The sequence below is a fragment of the Pongo pygmaeus genome, chromosome X (assembly GCF_028885625.2).
Source record: "Pongo pygmaeus isolate AG05252 chromosome X, NHGRI_mPonPyg2-v2.0_pri, whole genome shotgun sequence".
NCBI classification, from domain to species: Eukaryota; Metazoa; Chordata; class Mammalia; order Primates; family Hominidae; genus Pongo; species Pongo pygmaeus.
Window position 1 is genome coordinate 19,535,981 of NC_072396.2, and position 19,435 is coordinate 19,555,415.

The 19,435-nt window shown below is 38.5% G+C and overlaps 1 protein-coding gene across 12 annotated transcripts in view; it reads right to left on the reverse strand.

Annotated features, from left to right (window-relative positions):
* ADGRG2 (adhesion G protein-coupled receptor G2) overlaps positions 1–19,435 on the reverse strand; it is a 133,849-nt gene that overhangs the window by 34,978 nt on the left and 79,436 nt on the right. For 5 of the 12 annotated variants that reach the window (XM_063660460.1, XM_063660459.1, XM_063660461.1 and 2 more), the window contains exons 4-12: positions 16,581–16,616; positions 14,040–14,087; positions 13,918–13,941; positions 12,392–12,427; positions 10,061–10,102; positions 7,434–7,487; positions 4,647–4,702; positions 3,682–3,737; positions 356–395 (exon numbers count right to left, since the gene is read on the reverse strand). In XM_063660460.1, the coding sequence (XP_063516530.1) occupies positions 356–395; positions 3,682–3,737; positions 4,647–4,702; positions 7,434–7,487; positions 10,061–10,102; positions 12,392–12,427; positions 13,918–13,941; positions 14,040–14,087; positions 16,581–16,616 (392 nt within the window). The remainder of the gene's footprint in view (positions 1–355; positions 396–3,681; positions 3,738–4,646; positions 4,703–7,433; positions 7,488–10,060; positions 10,103–12,391; positions 12,428–13,917; positions 13,942–14,039; positions 14,088–16,580; positions 16,617–19,435) is intronic. The other 7 variants (XM_063660463.1, XM_054471179.2, XM_063660457.1 and 4 more) reach the window with 6 other exon arrangements.

The following is a 19,435-nucleotide window of genomic DNA, read 5'->3' on the forward strand; positions in this document are numbered from 1 at the left end:
ACAATAGCCCTTAGGGATTGTCCATTTCACATTCCTACCAGATTCCCAGCATATCATCAACGCTCTTCAGGCCATACAATCTCCGTGAGGTCACTATTACACAAGGAAGCTCATTTTCCTGGAGTTTATATTTTAAGAAACTCTTGGTGTTACATCAAGGAAAATCTACCTCCTTGTAATGTCTACCCATTGCTTCTAGTTCTGATTTTTGGAATAAAAAAACTAGTCCATTCATTCTCTTACACAACAAATTTGGGAGAATTTGAATACATATCTCCCAGGAATGCAGAACCCTATGCTTTCCCCCAGGTCATAACAATAATTATAAACAAGCTACAGGGTACACTATGATTACCTCACTTAGGGTTTGCAGGGTTTTGTTGAGCTCTGAGCGTCTGTAATAAAATAAGAGAAATTGACATTAAGGAGACCATTAGTGATATTAAATTCAAAACATGTTAGATTTTAGCAATTAAATCAAGCACATGGTATATATTGCTTATGGTGTTCACTTTGAAGAAACAGAGAGTATACTAAGAGAGTCCTATGTGGTGGCAAGAAAATAAATTATTTATATGACAAGGGAAACCAACCAGACGGGAGCTATGTCAGTTCTAGCCAAAAGTGAGTTATAAATTATGATTGGACAATTTTGTTATTCATTAGGCTACTGCAACCTCAGGCAGCTTCTTCTGGCAGAGGGTCAGAGGGAGAGCTGGCCCCACGCAAAAATTTCTGAGAGGGGCAGGCCAGTCACCCTAGGGACCCTGTGCCTCTGATTTCTTCCTCACCCCATCTCCCACTGACCTGGTCTGCCCTCTCTGGCCCTCTCCAACACTGCCTTCCCCTCCTCACAACTCCCCCTTAGGAAATTCTCTCTTTCCTCTCCTCCAATCCCACTCCAACCATGCTTTCATTTCTTCAAAGTGGCAGAGCTTCACATGAAGTTGGGATGAGAGGAATCTAGTTAAAGAATTCACTCTAAGGCGGTAGTTCTCAAACAGGGGAGACTCGGCCCTCCAGGGGATATTTGGCCGTGTCTGGAGACATTTTTGGTTGTTACGCTGAGGAGGGTGCTACTGGCATCTGGTAGAGAGAGGCCAGGGATGCTGTTAAATACCTTACAATGCACAGGATACCCCCACAACAAAGAATGATCCAGCCCCAGAAGTCAAGAGTGCCAAGGTTGAGAAAACCTGCTCCAAGGAATGGTGGCACCAGGCAAGGTCTGGAAGGAAGAAGGGAAGGACCATGGCAATAGTTGCTAACTCCTCAAGCTGGCAGGAGCCATTCCTCCGTAACTGTGCTTAGAGACCACCTCCTGGGGCTCAAGCAATCCTCCTGCCTCACCCTCCTGAGTAGCTGGGACTATAGGCACATACCATCATGCCTGGCTAATTTTTTGTAGAGACTAGGTCTCACCATGTTACCCAGGCTGGTCTCAAACTCCTGGGCTCAAGAGATCCACCTGCCTCAGCCTCCCACAGTGCTGGGATTATAGTCATGAGCCACCATGCCCCACCTACAGGTCACCTTCTTTCTGGGGTTTCCCCTATCCCTCCGCTGCAGCCCGGTTTAATTGCTCCTCCTGCTCTATATTCAGAGACTTAGAACATCCATCCTTTGGTACCCTATACAAGCCACCTTCAGTGCAGGTGTCGCACTGTATTGTTATTTGTTTCATCTTGTGTCTTCCCAACCAGATTCTAGAGCCCTGGTTCTCACAATTAGCCTCATGTTGGAAACATGCCAATGCCTGGGTCTCAGCCCCTAAATACTGATTTGTTATGGAGCATGCCTGGGCACTGGGATTTTTGAAAGCTCCCGGTGATTTTAATATGCAACCAGGGATGAGAAACATTGCTCTAGACTTGGTTTCCTATCTCAGAGAGTTGGGTTTATCCCTGTGGATCCCCAAGGCCCAGCACAAAGTAGGTGTTCAACAAATGCCTGGTGACCTTAAATGAACTCAGTTCTGTTTCTAGTCTAGTAATTAAGAGTAATTACAAGTATGCCAAGTTGTATTCTAATTGTAAATTTGTGAGTTAAAAAAAAAAAAGTTTTGGCTGGGCATGGTGGTTCATGCCTATAATCCTAGCACTTTGGGAGGCCGAGGCGGGCAGAACACTTGAGGTCAAGAGTTTGAGACCAGCCTGGCCAACATGGCAAAACCCCGTCTCTACTAAAAATACAAAAATTAGCCAGGTGTGGTGCACATGCCTGTAATCCCAGCTACTCGGGAGGCTGAGGCACGAGAATTGCTTGAACCCAGGAGGGTGGAGGTTGCAGTGAGCCGAGATGGCACCACTGTATTCCAGCCTGGACAACAAAGTGAGACTCTATCTCAAAAAAAAAAAAAATTATTCTATTATTGCCCAGCTAAAGTTTCAGATCCTTCCAGAGCATTGATCTCTTCTGCTTTACATTTCACATATATAAATGAATAGTTAGAAAAGCTAGATTTCATTAGGAGGTCAAAGAATAGGTATAAAGGACATGAATAACACCCCACCCCACTCCCAGTTCTTACTAGTTGAACTTCTTAACCACTACAAACTGAGTAGGCCCTATGGATGTTTGCTATCTGCCAAATGCTTCTCTCTGCCTAGGCGTTGCTGAATCATCAGATGTAGCCAGGTCAAAAAGCTAATTTGAAAGATGACCCATAAGAAGAGGGATTTGTTTTGTTTTGTTTTTAAACGAAAGATTTTTCTTTTCAGTGTCATCACAGACACTAGAGCAGATTTGCTTCAAAGGTTTATAACAATCTCATTTATGAGGCAGTAGCAATGTTGAGAGTAGATGAATTTTGTCTCTGATGCTGCTTCACTGGCTGCTATGAGGGCATAAACGTGAAGTTGACCCTTTTGGTGACAGACACAGTAAGATCATCTCCTGGCCTAGGCCATCCTGGTGGCTGACATTTTGACTTACTGTTTAACTGGGGGCATCTTTTTTTTTTTTTTTTTTTTTTTGAGACAGAGTTTCGCTCTTGTCACCCAGGCTGGAGTGCAATGGCGTAATCTTGGCTCACTGCAACCTCTGCCTCCTGGGTTTAAGCAATTCTTCTGCCTCAGCCTCCCGAGTAGCTGGGATTACAGGCGCCCACCACCACGCCCGGCTAATTTTTGTATTTTTAGTAGAGATGGGATTTCACCATGTTCGCCAGGCTGGTCTTGAACTCCTGACTTCAGGTGATCCACCTGCCTCGGCCTCCAAAAGTGCTGGGATTACAGGGGTTAGCCACCGCACCCGGCCAAGCAGCATCTGTTTGTAATGCATTTCTCATTGTCTGTGCTTGTCCTTGTAAGCCCAGGTCTACTTAACAAAGACTTTTCTCTGACTTATCAATCACTGACGCTTCATGAAAGCATCAGCAAATCATATATTTGGAGTCCCACCTTGGACTCCTCTTTCAACCATGCTGGATACCAAATCATATTAAAACTCAAATGCTAATTCAAATGAAGCTGTTATATAACTTCAGAGCATCGAAGAGCCTCATGGGGATAAGAGTTGATGTGATTATGGTTAATCTGCAAGGAAGTCAAGAACCAACTGGCTCTATAACCTTTGGGCTGGTCTCTTTCCCATTCTCAGTTTTCAATTGCAAACATGGCTCAAAAAGTATCCTTCCATAGTTGATGTCTGAAGTTTCAAATCAAATGGCAGATTACTCACTTTAATTCACTTAGTGACAGGACTCCAGTTAAGGTGCCATTCGTTATATGTTGATTCTGTTAGAAGCATAAAATCATTAAGAGTATAACAAACATTGTTTTGTTTTTTCACTCTCTAACAATAAGTTGTTCTTCAGTTTTATCAGCCACTCAAATAACTATACCCCAAAGACTGAATCCTAACTGCAAGGAACATTGTCTATCTAAATGATCAAGCTGCAGTTTTATAGAAAAGGGAGGGCAAAAAGTGGTTCTTAAAAGTTAATCCATATTGGCTGAGCCTTTTTGTTTTATGTTTTCTTTAAAAAATATTCTAAGTCAGCAGCTCTGATGTGCTGATTTCTGTCTTTCTTTATTTCACGAGTTCCCCCCAAAGAACACTATTAACATTCTTGTCATGAAAGGTCCCGGATCTAAGTAACAGACCCCAATGTAAGAAGGAAAACTTGATAGCAGCCATCGCTGTATTTCTAGCAATAAGTTCATTGCCTGGCACATAGTAGGTGCTCAGAAATAGTCATCGAATGAATGAACCACATTTGGCTGGGATCCTCTGAACCAATCTAGGTTTTGGGAAGGCTGATACCACTGCATCAGAATCCCCTACGGGGCAAAGAGAATCACATTCAGAATATTATTCTTAGATTCAATACATATATTTCTTGTTGCTAGGAGTTTCTAATATAATTTAAAATTTTAACTGGCAGTAGAATTGCATCATCTTAACATTCTTATTCAGCAGCAAGCCTATTGAAAACTAAAATATAGTTATTAACAAAATACCATGATTATTATGAATTCAAGCCCTCACTACAAAGCTAGGGACTCAATTAACATATTTTATTTAAATTTGGTCATAACAATAAATATACCAAATATCATAAATAATCTGAACCTCAAACAAATGTTTAAATACACATGAATTTGCCTTTTAAGATTGCAGTAAAAAAAATCTTTAAAACTTACCTGGGGAACGGTGCTTTCTTTATCATATTGAAACATGATCTCACCTCTAAAAAATGCTAAAAATAAATTTTCAAAAAGATATTTGAGACTTGTATCTTTATAGCCTGAGGATTAATACCACATATCAAATTATAAAGTTTCATCAAATTGTTTTTATTCACATTTATTCAGTAAGTTACTCAACTATTATCAATATAATTTTCAGAAAATATGAACTGTAAATTTTATGTGGGAATTCAGAAAGAGAAAACTTGTCCCCTTGTTAAGAAATTTTATTCCTGGGGCCTTTGACTCTATCTGGAAACAAATAACATAGAGACTCCTAAACAGAAAGATGTGGTGTGCACTTCATAATCTATATGCAGGAGTGTCCAATCTTTTGGCTTCCCTGAGCCACATTGAAAGAAGAATTGTCTTGGGCCACATATAAAATACTCTAACGACAACTGATGAGCTAAAAAAAAAAAAAGGCCATGCATAAGTCTCATAATGTTTTATGAAAGTTTATGAGTTCGTGTTGGGCCACATTCAAAGCTGTCCTGGGCCGCATGTGGCCCATGGGCCGCGGTTGAACAAGCTTGATCTCGTGAGCAAACTGGCCTTGTGAGCAATGGGGCAAGGATATCACATAAACTAGAGCCAGGGCTCAGCCAACATTTTTGGTGATTGAGCAGGTAGCCAATATTTGAGGGTTTGCAGGCCATATGATCTATGCTGTAACTACCCAACTCTGCCATTGTAGCATGAAAGCAGCCATAGGCAATATGTAAATGAAAAGGCATGGGCTGTGTTCCAATAAAACTTTATTTACAAAAACAGGCCATATTTGGACTATGGCTAGTAGTTTGCCAACCCCTGAGCTAGAAGGCCTCCTCTTATCATCATCTTTTATTGTACCCCAAAGTACAACAACTGATTCCTGCTTAAAAATGGCCAAGAAAGCACTAGACCAGTGTTTGACATGATCTATTTCAGCAACTTTTCTACTGAGAACCTCAGTTTCCACATATCGATACTGAAATTTCAATTCATACAGTATGTAATTATTAAAAGATATTTGAGATCTACATAGACTTACTTATCCATTTTTAAAAATCTTAGCTTTTAAATGATTATTTAAATTGTGTGTGTGTACGTGCATGCCAACACCCACAACGTCTCTGCCTCACATTCTTATTGAGTGAATATTGAGTTTCATAAATGTGCTGGGAGCACAGTGGTAGCAGAGCAACCAGGAAGCCACTACCTTTTGACTATCAGCCTGACTCTTGGTCAGCTCCCACTTTCTTCACCAGCCTCCATTTTCCTTAATGAACCCAGATTGGAACCTGCAAGAAGTGAAGGTTTCTAGTTTCTGGCAGGGTACCATGGGGTTTCTGGTGCCAAAAACCCTGATGAGGTTGTTTTCACCGACACTAAAACAAATGGTCAATTCAGTCCCTTAATTGGGGAAAACATTACTCCAACCAGCTTTCTGGCATCTGTTACTCAAGATGACCAGTTTTTTTTTTTTTTTTTAACTACATGTTCAATTTTCAAACAGTTATCAAACATCATGTAGACACAACACTGAACTAGACATTAGTCACCAGCCCAAAACATAAGTGAAGCACAAAAATAATGACATTATGGGGAACTCGGTGAACGGAAAAGTCAGAGAGGAGGAAGAGAAGGAGGAGGAAAAGAGAAGAGAGTTATACAATATATGAAAATGAAATGTATCCAACACTTTGCTTTCTTTAATCAAAACCAGCTAATATTTTCCTCCTATATTCTACCTGGAACATAGTATCAGCAGAAAAATGAGCAAATCTTGTATTCACACAATAGAAAGTGTGAAACATTCCTTCAATAGGACGTTTTCTTGTTTTCTAATTTATCCAACCTTATTTTACTTGAAATTGTTACCTATGTTTTTCAAACAAATTATTAAACTGTTAAAAGGAATGGAATAAAGAAAACATTCCTGTAATGATTGCTTATTACTATAATCACAGTAAGACTTTCAGAACATAAAATACCTAGTTAACTTCCTCTTCTCGCTTCTCATGATCTCTGGCCAATTCTGATCTGCCACACCATATTTTTCTGTTTTTCACATTTGCTTTCACTGGTTTTAACAAGGAAGGGAGCCCCGAGAGCCAAACCAAGGTGAGAAAAGTGGTTGTTTCATTCTGTCTGGCCCATGGCAGAAGGGAAAACATTCCCATTTCAAAAATAGCATGTTGTCAAGAGATTTCCATCTCAATTTTTAAAAACAGCAAATGGTCTTAGTTAGAAATGGCAAAATACACTATGGACACTGCTGGAATTAGCATCCACTTAAACTAGGTGTACTTGAGTTTTCAACATTCAACAGGCTGATCCGCTTTATTCTTAGCAAGACGTTATCCTGTTTCTAAGCTCTAATACTTAAGGCCCTATGGAAAAGCTTGACAGATTTCTATGTAAGAAGTGACTTTCAATAATTATTGTCTTTATTATGTTCACAAATTAATTCTAAGGGTATTAGTTATGGATTTAAAGCTATAATGAAAAATATTTATTGTAGAGCTTTATGTCTCATATTAAGGAAGTTAATCCATCTTCTCACTAGGCAACGGGAAGATAATTTCAGCCAGATATAAAATTTGCTTTTGTTTTTATTAGGGACTCCTAGTAGCCAGGTGGCATGAAAAGAGGCAGATCCAAGAGGCACATACCACATACTCAAAAGAAAAGAAATTGAACCATTTATCTCTATGGAGGAAATTTATCTGGTAATGTGTAATGTACACAAGAACTAACCTGAGTCATTGCAAATAGATGACAAATTGCAGATATTTCTCTGGGGTTTGACGCCTGCAAAGAAAACACAACCCAGCTGGTTAAGCATGTCAATGCCTGTGTTTATGTGCTGCATTGTCAAGAGAATTCATAAATGTAGGCATCAAATGTGGACCAGAAATATTATAAGCTGGAATTAATTGGCTGGATGAATTCCACAAAGACTAAAGAAATGAGTTTTCATTTGTTGGTCATTTGTCAGCTACGAACTTAATTCTTTGCTAATCTTTAGTATGTCAATATCTGATCCTCAACTCCTCCCTAAAATTTTTGACCCCTTCCCAATTAATCCCTCTCCTGTTCAGTATAAACATAGCACCATGAACACAAACTAAGTAGAGACTTTAAATGGAATGGCCCTTAATCATAGATCCTCCTTCTTTTCCTAGGTAGGGGAGTCTATGAACACTCTAATGTTAATCCTAGCTCTTTATGCAAATGTATGTATGAAATAACATTAATGTCATAATATTGTTTCATGGGCAAAAACTACAAAATTCAAAACATATTTGCTGGGCATTAACCATATTCTACAGGCTTTGGGAGTTTCCAGATATAGATCCTGCCCTCAAGGAGCATACAATCTAGTGGATGATACTAGCCAGTAAATAAAAAGCATTTTTTAATTTACTTATTAGTGAGGGCAAAATGGAGTGATGACCAGGACAACAGACCACACAGGCATACAAAGGAGACAGAGATGACTGGGAGATAAAATGAGCATCAGAACCAAAACTTTATATGTATTAACCTGAGAAACACTTTCTCCTTTGGTGAGAGGAGAAATGTATCTCTTCTTCAATTTGAAAAGAACTCAAGGTTTACTTCTCTAAAAAGCCTTCTTTTATTAGTTGCATCCTTTTGGCAAAGCATAAGAAATCCATAGTACATGGGAGGAGCAAATGCTGATAATGTATTAAACAAACTGCCAAGGGAAAAACCTGTTATATTAAGAAATATTTTTGTCTCCTTGTTTGGTCTTATTTGGTCAGAATTATGTGTGCAATGCCCAACTGCAAGTTTATTTCCATTGCACATTACAAATCCTTAGTTCTTTTCTACGAGAAAACTAGTTTGGGTATAAACTAAAATTATAATTTGAATTAGTGCATGTGAGATGGTTTCTGCTAGTGTAATTTATTGATGTATAGGCATCATGCTTTAGCGAAGACACCTATAGCTACGAGTTTTGATTTTGTGAGCAAATTAAATTTAGGTACCCCAAATTACCAGATCTGTAGATTTTTATATTGTTCCAAAGCAGTGTTACCCACACCAAAAGAGAAATATTTCATTTCTTCTTCTGTCTATAAGCAAATATACTTGCTTATAGATAGAACTCACTATAACATATATACTATGCAAATATAGAATTTATAGATTCTATGATGGGTGGTTATGCCGTAAATGTCCTTTAAACCATTGCTGTATTACTTACTAAACTTTTCATTCGATCATCTCATCTTTTTCTAAATTTTAGCTGCACCTCCGTTTCCAGTGATGTGTGTCTTCTTGCTGTTCATTAATAGTGAGAATTTTGTTTTTCCTACTGCTAGAGTTCTCATCTGTAATCTCCTCTATGTACATGGCCACAGGTCACTCCTTAAAATCATGAGTGAGAAAACTTTCTAAAGGGTCAGATAGTAAATATTTAAGCTTTGTGGGTCATATGGTCTCTGTTGCAACCACTTGTGTTTTACGCAGCAGAAAAATAGCTATAGAGAATATGTAAGCAAAGGGGCATGGTAGTGTTCCAATAAAACTTTATTCACAAAAACAGGCAGTGAGCCCGATTTGGCCCATTGGTGATAGTTTGCCAACTACTACTTGAAATCAAGCCTTTGTCAAGCATGTCTTGTGTGTGTAGTCTTGTATCAGAAACTTAAAAGTACACATTTTCTTTGATTTAAAAAGAATTTGGCCAGGTGCAGTGGCTCAGGCCTGTAATCCTAGCACTCTGGGAGGCCGAGGCAGGCAGATCACTTGAGCCCACGAGTTTGAGACCAGCCTGGGCAATGTGGCGAAATCCTGTCCCTACAAAAAATACAAAAATTAGCTGGGCTTGATGGCACAAGCCTGCAGTCCCAGCTACTCAGGAGGCTGAGGTGGGAGGATCACCTGAGCCAAGGAGGTTGAGGCTGCAGTGAGCTATGATTGCGCCACTGCACCGTAGCCTGGGCCACTGAGTGAGATCTTGTCTCAGGAAAAAAAATTTGAGGTTCATTCCTCTAACTTCTTCATTAATTGCATCCCCCTCTACTCCTATGCCTCTTAACCGTGTCAGTAATACTTGTATAATCATTGCCTTTATCTGCATGCATGTTCATGTTAGTTATCTATTTTTTTGCCTTGTCTCCACCCATAGACTAGAAGATTCTTGAGGGTGGGCTCTGTGTCTGATCATTATTATATAGCCCCAAACACCTAGTACAATTTCAGGTACCCAGTGCATACACATCTATTCGTTAAGATCAGAGTTTATCTTGAAAAGGTTGGAAAAAAGAGAAAGAAATTATAAACACCAGCCATTTGTTTAATTTTACTTTAGTTATAAAAAGGGAAGTCTTGATATTGATAATAAGTCATACCTGATGCATTGAAGGTTTTTACTATAGTGATTTTAGTTTTTTCTGCAAAGAAACAACTTAAATATTAGAGAATAATCATTGCTTGTTTTTTAAAAACAATTTGCCATGACTATCATTTTAGTGAAGTGCTAAAAAAAAAGTCACACTGTTGACACCTTTAAGACACTATCGGTCATCTCAGCAGCAGAATGAATAGGAACCGCATCCACGGATCACGTAGCATTGGCACAGGGTGAGTCTGGGAGTTGGAGTTCCATGTTTACACAGTTAGATCACACCCATTACACACCCCACTGCCTGTGTAATTCTACTTTACTTTCCACACACTGCTGCTAGACAAATGATGTGGACTTACACTTCAGATATGTAGAATTAAGCCACTATCGGGACCTTCAGGTGATAGGTTGTAAAGAGCAGGTAATTCAGAATAAAAATTAATGTGAAACAGTACACATGGGATGTAAAGTATTGCTATTATACAATCAAGTGTCTTGCTATCTTCTTTAGGAGTTAACATAATACTATCCCCATTGTATTGATGGAGAATGCTATTCTCAGAGAGGTCGAGATCATCCACCTATACACAATCACATAACACGCCCACGGCAGAACCAGGACTGTTCAAAGTGAGTGACTCACAGGCAAATATTAACATGCCCTGAAGAAGCAAACTTTAGAAATGTCTTCCAAACATTTTGGGGACAGAGCCCATGGTTCATTCCCCAGGTAATGGAGAACCAGGTACAGAAATCTTTGCTGTAAAAATGGCCAATGGAAAGAGGCTGTGTTCAGGGCATAGATTTTCACCGAAGCTGTCACCTAGGGTGGATGGGCAAATTCTGAAGAAAAGGCCAAGCTCAGAGATTGGAGACACACTTAAGAATGATGATGTTATCCTGGCAGAAACTCATCAGTAACAAAGACACACAAATGAGGTTTCTGAAACTGTCAGGTTTCAATGTGACCCATGAGCAATGATGGGTGGTAATTATGAAGGCTGATAGCATTTCACATTGTCATTAAGAATCTTTTAGGGCCGGGCGCCGTGGCTCACGCCTGTAATCCCAGCACTTTGGGAGGCTGAGGCGGGCGGATCACGAGGTCAGGAGATCGAGACCATCCTGGCTAACACGGTGAAACTCCATCTCTACTAAAAATACAAAAAATTAGCCAGGCGTGGTGGCGGGCACCTGTAGTCCCAGCTCCTCGGGAGGCTGAGGCAGGAGAATGGCGTGAACCCATGAGGCGGAGCTTGCAGTGAGCCGAGAAGGCGCCACTGCCCTCCAGCCTGGGTGACAGAGCGAGACTCCGTCTCAAAAAAAAAAAAAAAAAAAGAATCTTTTAAATATATTATTTTGTTTGCCCTGATAGTTTCCTTTTCAGAGCAAACAAAATACAACTGTGAAATGAACTTCTGGTTCTGGTAACTAAAGTGCTCTGGGGTAAAAATGTTTAACTTCACTAATAATCATGAATGAAAAATAAAACCTAAGAGTTGAGAGAAAGCTTTAATAAGATATGATACAGTCTCAGCAAAGGTACAGTGACAGACATTCTCATCCACTGAGGACAGGAATGTCGCTGGGCACGACTTTTCTAGAAGGTAACCAAGCAGTAGTATCAAGAGTCTTACAATATTCATACTGCTGACCCTTAGAATGCAATCCTTGCATACTGCAATCCTTAGAATGTATCCTACAGAAATAAGAAATGAATGCAAAGATGTTGGCACTAGAATGTTCATTGCAATAACTTCTATTAAAAAGATAGAAACAACTTTAAAGTTCAACATATGGTACAAAATGGAATATTATCAAGTCATAATAGTAAGGGACACTGGAAGATACTTCTAACGTAATATTAAGTCAAAAGGGCAAGATACAAAAATCTATGTAAATTATGACTATTTTGCAAAGGATATAAGAGTATATGTATATAAATATATGTATAAATGATACTGAATGGAAATAGACCAAATTGTTAACAGTCATAGTCTTAGGAAAGTAACATTAAAGATGATTTGTATTTTTCTCTTTGCATTTCTCTATATTCTCCATCTTTATGAGCTAATATGTATCACTATTATAATCACAAAAATAATACATGCTATTTTAAATGGAGTGCTGTGGCCATCGTTTGGAAGTTTGGGAGTGTGGTGACAGAATTATAGTTCAATGTCAAAGTCAAAGGGGTCATAAATCGATGGTTGAAGGCACAGGAAAAAGGGCAAGGAGGCAAAAGAAAACTCTTTAGTAACCCAGTAGACCGCACAAGCAAGAACTCAAGAGGCTGCAGAAGAAGCTATTACATTTAGAAATCACTTGATATTACCTGTTTCGTTTGAAGGGAGTAAGCTTAAAGTAACATCTGAAATAAAATAATAAAAATTAGCATAACTACTGGCATGGTTTACAAACATGTGTGTCTTCCTAGGTTACTTAAACATTTCCCTTTTCCCCAAATCTGGGAGAAGTTAGTTTCGCAAAAGCCAACTGACACTACTAAATGTTTTTGCTACCCATCCTCTCACTACTCCATTCTCCAACCCCTGGAGACAATTCCTGAGAAATGTTCATTGATTCAAATGCAAGTTACATGTCTAAACACTGAGCAACACTCCTGTAACCATTAGATTTGAATAAACTCATCTATGTTGTTTAATATTTTGTCCCTTTTTTCTCTATTATAATGAAAGTCCCTAAGGGATATGATATTTCCAACATTAATACTGATTTTAATATATAGCCCTGTGGATGCATAATACATTTTTACCAGTGGTACACTCTTATAAAGCAATTTAAAATAATTCTAGCTTAAATTTCAAGTAAATGACCATTATATTCGACTAACTTTTAAGAAAATCTCATTTGGATCCTGTTTGATTTAAAATCCAATTTAAAATCTATTCTATTGGCATTTCTTTAAATCCAAATCATTCTAGAATTTATGATTCTGGATGAAATTTTAGGAAAAAACCAAAAGGCATTTATTACATCATACTTAAAACACACACACACACACACACACACACACACACACACACAAAATGGGATCCAAAAACTGCACCAAAGCTAAATTGAAGATATTATTTTCACTGTGAGAAGTAACTGCACATAAAAATGATAACATCTGTCCTTTCCCATTGGGCCAAATATGAATTTAAACCAGTTTTGATCAGTATGAGCTGCATCTATGATTGTTTAGCTCCTTAGCCACCAACCACATGGTGAGATTTGATTTTAACCAAGGGCTTGTGAAAAGTGTTGGGGTTTCATTGCAATAAGATGGAAGGAAGGCTGTCTACCAATTCTGTTCACTTATTGGAGGGAACAGAATGTACTGCTCTGCCCCCTTCCCTTGAATACAGCCCACTTCTTTGCCCTTTTCTCTAGCATGATGGGGAAGCCATTTTTTTTCCATTTCATACTATTTAAAAATTGATCAAATCATCTGTAAAAAGGCTGTCTTTGAACACACTGTGCCTCCAAATCCATGCTGAATCATATTGAATTACTGGATGTGCTTTTCACATTTAAACAATCTGTCATGTAAAACTTGCTGGCATTGTGTTGGACAGCAAGGGAATGGAGAATTCAAAATGTGATCGATATTTCTTTTATTTTTAGTTAACAATTAGAGTGGTGGACTGCTCTCTTCCCTCCATGACTGTAAGAATGTTATCATTTAATCAGAAAGTTTAGGTCACTCTCCAGGGTTGGCAAGTTTTGTTTTGGGTTATTTGAAACTACTCGACATATTCAGAAATAATTTAGAAATGGAAACCTTCAACACCATTCATTATGCTTATATTCATATTAAGGGTTATCAATTTTCACTTGCTTCAGAAAAATTCTTACCATTGAGGCTTGTTGTTTCAACCTCTTTTTGTCCCGAGGAGAAAAACAATACAAAGATATAATTAAAACAAAACTTTAACAAATTGGACTAAATCTAGGTTTAAATTTTTTCAAAATCTTGCCTGGAGTACCATTGGAGGAGGGGGCAAAACTGACAACAGATAATTTAGCTGCAGGAGAAAAAAAAATTAAATAAATATTTTGAAACAATTATTTGTCAAATTTTAAAGAATTAAAACTTTTGAGATATAATTATGAAAAGAAGTAGAAAACACACTAGCAGACCAAGATGTAGTTAAATCTGCATGTCCCATAAGCACTCAGTGAGTATAAAATTTAATCAGAGAATTGTAGAAAAAGAACCCAAGATGAATGAACCTGAGACCCATGATCACAAAGCTTGCTAACTACTTATGGAATATTATAGAAATAAGATTAGGAACCAGACCAAAATACAAGAAATACTACTTTAAAAATTTTTCAGCCAGAGCATTCTAGAAAACATTTTAAATAACTTGCCGAATTACAATCATGAAATATATTCCCAAAGTAAATTTAGGATTAAAAAAATTGCTACCACTCAATACTGTACTACCTAACCAGATTTCCTGGTAAGTTATTTTAAAATATGGCTGCTATTAAGGCAATTAATCAAGTGATAAATTTCCTGTGGAATGACTCCACTTAAGCTAAGAAGTCAATCTACTACACACATTTTGCATATTTAAATATTTAAAAGATTCAATGGCTTGACCTCTACCTAAACATGGGAAAAGCAAACACAAACATTTTATAACTAAAATAAGTTTTGCAGCAGGGAGCCTGATTTTCAGCCGGTATGGACAAAATTTGGGTGTGTCCAGGCACTTTGGCTGGCCTGTTTTAGACTGCTCTTGTGTTGGCTGAAACACACACACCCTGTCTGTCCACATTATTGTTTCCATATTTTGTCATTTACTACATTTATTTATTTCTTAAATTACCAAGGATATTTCTTGAGAAGTAAGACAGTTCCTGAGCAATAAGATTCAAAGCATAGATATAGAATCCTTTTTGCTCTTGGGGCAGAACAAAATAATTGGCCATAACTAGTTTTTAAGGAATGACTATTAATTCTTCCGAATGTTTATGAATGGTGACACTGTGCAAAGAAGAGACCTCTGGGCACGGCTGCCCATCCATCCCTTGATGCTACACTGGCTCTTACCTTCCAGTTTGCACTGCTCTCCCCCAGGGCACCCAGAAGCCAGGCTGTGACTAGACCCAGTGTGTCCCTACAGAGCCCCATTCCCTATTCTATGCAAACAAGGTTTGCATGATTCAGTTTGCTGAGGACTATTCTATTGGAAGAAAAATACAGTGGTTCATTGTGCCCTAGAAGCTTAACAACTAGGGGGCAAATTGGCGAGATCAAAAGAGCTTGGACTTTGGAGGCCTGCAGTCCTGGGTTTGAATCTTTGCCCCATTACTCAAAAACTCGTAAAAATAATAGTTACTACTTACCAAGGGTTTACACTGTGGCTGGCATATGTGTTATCTCATTCCGTCTTCACAACTACCCGACAAGCAGGTACTATTATTCTCCCCAATTTACAGGAGAGGAAACTGAGGCATGGAAAGGTTAAAGGAACTAGCCCAAAACCACACAGCTAGGAATGAAGGCAGGAAGGTGGTGGCCAAATTACAACTCAAGTCATCTGGCTCCAGAGAATGTGTGAACATGAGCATGTTTTATCCTCCCCAAGCCCCAGTTTCCTCATCTATAACACGAATACTTCCTATGCTGCAAGATTGAGAGGAGAACAAGGAGATATCTGAAGGCTTCCAGATACATAGTAGTGCATGAGAAGTATAGCTATTGTGATTAATTGGATTTAAATAATGAATCAATAACAGTAGAAGCTCATTTGCACACAACTACAGAAAGGATGTGAGTTGACTCACTCCCCATCATAAAAGATTGTTCTGGAATAGATGGTGTACCCAAAAGAATACAGAAGTAGGAGTCAGAGAAGCCATGTGCTGCCTCTGTGTGATGTGGAGCAAGGAGCTGTGTGATCTTAGAGAAGTTCCTCAGCCACTCCAGGCTTCATTATCTCATGAACTAAGGGACAGGGCTGGGTCACTTTATCCCTAAGGTCCCATTCCAGCTAGCAGTCTCGAATTCGGGTTCTGTTCCAGGCTCTCGCCAATCTGGGTTCTAATGTATTTGCCTTCCCATTCTAGTGAGTGCTAAGCCCTTAGAATCCTAGTGAAAAATATCCATTCAGTGGAGGTACTGAGGGTGTATATTTAAGTGAACATCTCATCTCCTCCCTTAAATGTAAAAACATCTGGCATGTTTATGTTCCTGATACTCTTCAAGAGACTTGTGAACTAGAATACTAAAAATAACTGATGAACTTAAGTAATTACTGTAATGAAAACTAACAATTTAGTCCCCTGTGATTTGTTGCCTGGCTTTGTCCAGCAATATGGACGGATCAATATGGCTGTCCTCTGGTCTATGCTTGCATTGATTTTTCAGGTGTAGGCTTAATGACCTAATTAAGCTTCTTGGAGGAAAACAATTTTGTTGTACCTGACTACATGCCATGTTTCATAGAGAACTTATAGAATAATATTTTCCTGAAATTCCCCAGAGTTCTAAAAAAACAACTTACCAGGTGGTGGTGACAAACTGGAATTATCAGTATCTTCTGTTGAGGAAAAGAGGTGATTCAGAATTAGTTTAGTTTCATGAGGACTAAAATCAATAAAATTGTATTATATTAAGGATTTTTTGTCAAATAAGTAGGTTTCAGCTACTCATGTCACTAAAAAAAAGTATGTGAATGTTTATCAGCCTCACTACTGTAACAATTTCACTATCCATATGTACTCCATCCCATCATGTTATAAACCTCAAATGTGCACAAATTTATTTTAAAAAAAAGATAAAATTAGTTTAATTTATGCACACATTTGTAGGAGATAAACATCTTTAATGGAAGTGAACATAAGCTGAATTACAAATAGCTACCAGAAGAGGGCAGTATGTTAATTTACTATTATTTTCAACAGCCTAATGAATACTTTTTAACGTGTATGTTTGCATAAATTAAACTTCCATTAACTGTGCTGCTTTTGAGCACAGACGTTATATCTATTAAGCCATTTCTTTCTTATGAGTTAAGCTAGATCAGACACCTCTGGGTTTATAAACTACAAGAGCTGCTGAGTTACTTATTTGGGGAAAATGCTCAGATCCCTTAAAAGAAAAGTAATTCTATATTTCTATCTATGAAAATAATACATACATACTGGAGAAACTAGAAATTACAGATAAGCAAGAAGAAGAAAATAAAAACCATCTATAATTTCACCACTCAGAGAAAAATGACATTAACATGTTGGTATATATTATTTCTCTATGTGTGTATATATATTTACATATATACAGATACATGCATATATGTTTATATGTATATATATTTACATATATACAGATACATGCATATATGTTTATATGTGTATATATTTACATATATACAGATACATGCATATATGTTTATATGTGTATATATATTTACATACAGATACATGCATATATGTTTATATGTATATATATGTATGTATATGTATAAGGATTATATTACACAAAAATATTTATAACTTGATTTTTCTTATGACAATATATCCTGAACGTCATTCTATATCATCAAACAATTTTACACAACACCATCTATGATGGTTGAATAGCACTTCAATTGTTGTATGTACCATTTATCTATATAACAAATTTCCTCTTAATGGGCATTTTGGTGTGTATGATTTTTCATGATTACAAACAATGCTGCAATAAATCCTCTGGGCTAAATTTTTACATACATATGTGGCTATTTCTTTCAGAAATTCCATAAATGTTGTTTGCAAAATGCCCTAGAGAAAACTTGGACCAATTTATACTACCCTTTGGAAGTGTTACATCCCCAAACACTGACCCACATGGGGTGTTATCTTATACATTAAAAAAAATTAATGACAAAGGGATAATTATTTTTACAATGTTATCTTGAGATATAATTAATAGGAAAGAATAAGTATGTTTGCAAACTAACATTGCACAGCGAAACATACCTGGTAGCCTCCAGGAGCCTATTTTCTTGAAATGATGGTAGGGTACTGATTGTTTTCTGGGATAATTAAAATCATAGTTCGGCTTGAAAGCAGGACTGAATGAGTGCCCAAGTTCCCCAATAACCCTGCAGCCAACAAGGCAAATGTAGGCAAGTGGCTAGGTGCTTTGGTGCCCTAATTTAATTGGAGTTACTTCTTCCTTAGTCTCTGTTCTTCTGTATCTCTCATGCTACTTTAATATTCCACTAATCTGTTGAGTTAGCTTTTAAAGGGTTAATTTTGTTTTTGAGACAGGGTCTCACTCTGTTGCCCAGGCTGGAGTGCAGTGGTGCAATTGTGGCTCACTGCAGCCTCAGACTTCCCAGGCTCAAGTGATCCTCCCACCTCAGCCTCTTGAATAGCTGGGACCACAGGTATGCACCACCACACCTGGCTAACTTTTTTATTTTATTTTTTGTAGAGATGGGGGTCTCACTATGTTGCCAGGGCTGGTCTTGAACTCCTGAGGCTCAAGCACCCACCTCGGCCTCCCAAAGTGCTGGGATTACAGGTGTGAGCCACCATGCCCAGCCTGAAAGGGTTAATTTAAAAAATACCTTTGGGAGCACTTAAGGGGTCATCAGTCATTCACATCTTAGTATGAGTTCATTTGAATTGGGTGAATTCATCTGATCATCTAGCAAAGAGCTACCACACTGGGCAACGTGGGAAAGCCCTGGGTAAAATCAACATTCAATATGGACTACCCTCAGAATGACACCTGTCAGTGTGGGCAGGTAAAGTGAAGAAGGGCAGGCACCTGGCAAAGGCGGGGAGCGGGATGAAGGCACCTGGGAAGAGTTAGGTACCAGAGAAGAGGGATGGAGAGTGACGTCGAGGGCCAACAGAGGCTAACATTGCTTCATTGACAATTTTGCCCGGTGGATGGCCATAGTTCCAACCTTCTCCACTGCCAAATCTGTTGACCACAGCTGTGTACACACAGGGGGCTGATTTGAGTTTCACCTCTTTCTTATTAGAAAAAAATGGGCAAGTCAAGGGTAACAGAAGAGCCAAAGCAGAGAAGGAAGTTTTCTGGGAAACTCACGAAACTGGTCCTCCATCCCTGAGTTTGATAGGCGTGGGCTTATAATCAAGAGCTGAAACCTGATCAAAATGTAGATGAGGCTGGGCACAGTGGCTCACATCTATAATCCCAGCACTTTAGGAGGCCGAGGCGGGAGGATCACTTGAGGCCAGGAGTTCGAGACCAGCCTGGCCAACATGGCGAAACCCCGTCTCTACTAAAAATACAAAAATTAGCCAGGTGTGGTGGTGCACATCTGTGATCCCAGCTACTTGGGAGGCTGAGGCATGAGAACTGCTTGAACCCAGGAGGCGGAGGTTGCAGTGAGCTGAG